The 2016-nt window shown below is 60.7% G+C and overlaps 1 protein-coding gene across 1 annotated transcript in view; it reads right to left on the bottom strand.

Moving 5' to 3' along the window:
- The window catches only part of IGLON5 (IgLON family member 5), an 18149-nt gene that overhangs the window by 4241 nt on the left and 11892 nt on the right, over nt 1-2016 (bottom strand). Inside the window, exon 4 of the mRNA XM_011384583.2 lies at nt 411-506. Coding sequence (XP_011382885.1) covers nt 411-506 — 96 coding nt within the window. The remainder of the gene's footprint in view (nt 1-410; nt 507-2016) is intronic.

Raw genomic sequence — 2016 nt, 5'->3', positions numbered from 1 at the left:
CCCCTTTACAGGTGGGTAAACGGAGCCTCGGAGAGGGAACGTAGTGGGCCCAAGGGCACATGGAACAGTAGGTTACAGTCATGCAGTGATTGTTATGTGCCAGAGACCCCACGAAGAGGAGGACAGACACCCTGGAAGAGGAGCACAGAGACGCAGAAAGATGAGGGACAGGGACCCAGAGGGAGGGGGCCAGGGGCCTGCAGCGGGCAGAGGCAGAGGCTGGGGACACAGTCCCGGCTCCGCTTCACTGAGCAGCCAGAGGCCGTGCTCTCCAGGCTCCGTGTGTACAGACCCCTGAATCCTCGCTTCCACCCCGCATGGTGTCGACCGCTCCTCCGCCCTTCTGACAGATGGGGATGCTGAGGCCCAGAATCTGTGCCTCTCATGGCCTCTCTGCCGACGTGGGAGACCTTCTGAGTCCCCATACCTGAGGGTGGCGTTGTCACCTTCACACACCGTGTAGTTGTCAGCGGGAGAGTTGAACTCCAGGCTTTGGGACAGCAGCCCTGTGGACAGGACGGAGCGGAGGACGGCTCAGCAGGTGCAGACTCAGCCTTGGACTTGATGCACGCCCCACACTCAGCCTCGCACACGTTCGTCCACGTCGCCAGACACGCACAGCAGACACTCAGAGTTGACACGTGCAACTCGTACCTTCCCAGAGGCCCACACTGACTCAGACAAACTGGGGCACACAAACCGACACACGAGAGATGGTGAGACAGCATCCCATGACCGCAGACAGATATGTGTACAGGCCAGACACGCACATCAACTCTCACGGACACGTGCTCACACATCAAATAGTCACTGATGCTGTGTGCAGAGACACACACACGTCCACACGCACAAACACACACAGCCACAGTGTGCAGACACACATGCGGATTCAAGAACACACACACAGACACGCATACATGTCTGCGACAGACACACAGGTGCATGCATACACATGCACAGGTGAGCATGGGCACACGTATTCACAGATGCATGAGGACACAGATACACAGATACACACAGGTACGCGTACATGTGATCGACTCATGCAGACACACACAGAGCCAGCCGCATGCAGGCACTCAGCACCCACGTACGTGCACACAGACACGCAGAAACACACATGCATGCATGTACACGCCAGACGCACATCAACCACAGGTGCGCGAGCACACGCTTAGGCACGGTGCGCGGACACACACGGACCTCTGCAGACACACATCCACACGGACACACCGTGTGCCACGCTCACTTGGGCACACTCTTGTGGGCACCGGCCCACACCTGCCTGCACACTTCCGTGCGGCTCACAGGCCCCACTGCCCGGCAGGCCCCACCCCCGCATTCATCTCTCTGTGGACTGTGGCCAGCAGGCTGGACTGAAGCCAGGGGGTGGGGGCTGGGCAAGCGGAGGCATTGGATAGAGCCAGCCCCAGGCCTGGGAGAGGAGGAGGCTGGATGACCTTGGACGCCTGGAGAGGGAGGGCCCTGCCCTGCCCCAGGATGAGGAGCTAATTAATCGGATGAATTAATTGCCCATGCTGCCCCAATGACTCCCCGGGGCCCTCTCCATCAGCAGCCCCTCAGGACGGGGCTGGGACTGAGCCAGCAGCCCCTCACCCCGGGTCACCCCGTCACTCCTAGGCTCCTGGAGAGGACACTGCCACACACAGCCCCGGTGACAGCAGGAGGCGGCCGGGGGATGGACACAGGCACGCACGCACACGTGCACATACGCACGCACACACATGCAGAGTCATCAGGGCCCAGGAAGGACACACAGAGCCGGGGCCAGGCCAGGAAATAGTCCCAGACTGAGTCACACGAATGCCTACGAGACCTGCTCAGAGGGACAGGCCCACACGCACCATGGTGACGTGCTCAGCCCGGGACGCACGCCCGGCAGAAGGCCAGTTAGATGAGATGTCTCTCTCCGGGGGCGCCCCTGTCGTCACCTTCAGGCAGTCACCAAGCAGCCACTGCGCACTGAGTCACCCCACATACTCAATTACACCGACT

The sequence above is a fragment of the Pteropus vampyrus genome, unplaced genomic scaffold, assembly GCF_000151845.1.
Source record: "Pteropus vampyrus isolate Shadow unplaced genomic scaffold, Pvam_2.0 Scaffold593, whole genome shotgun sequence".
Taxonomy (NCBI): Eukaryota; Metazoa; Chordata; class Mammalia; order Chiroptera; family Pteropodidae; genus Pteropus; species Pteropus vampyrus.
This window is presented reverse-complemented; position numbering and strand designations above follow the sequence as displayed.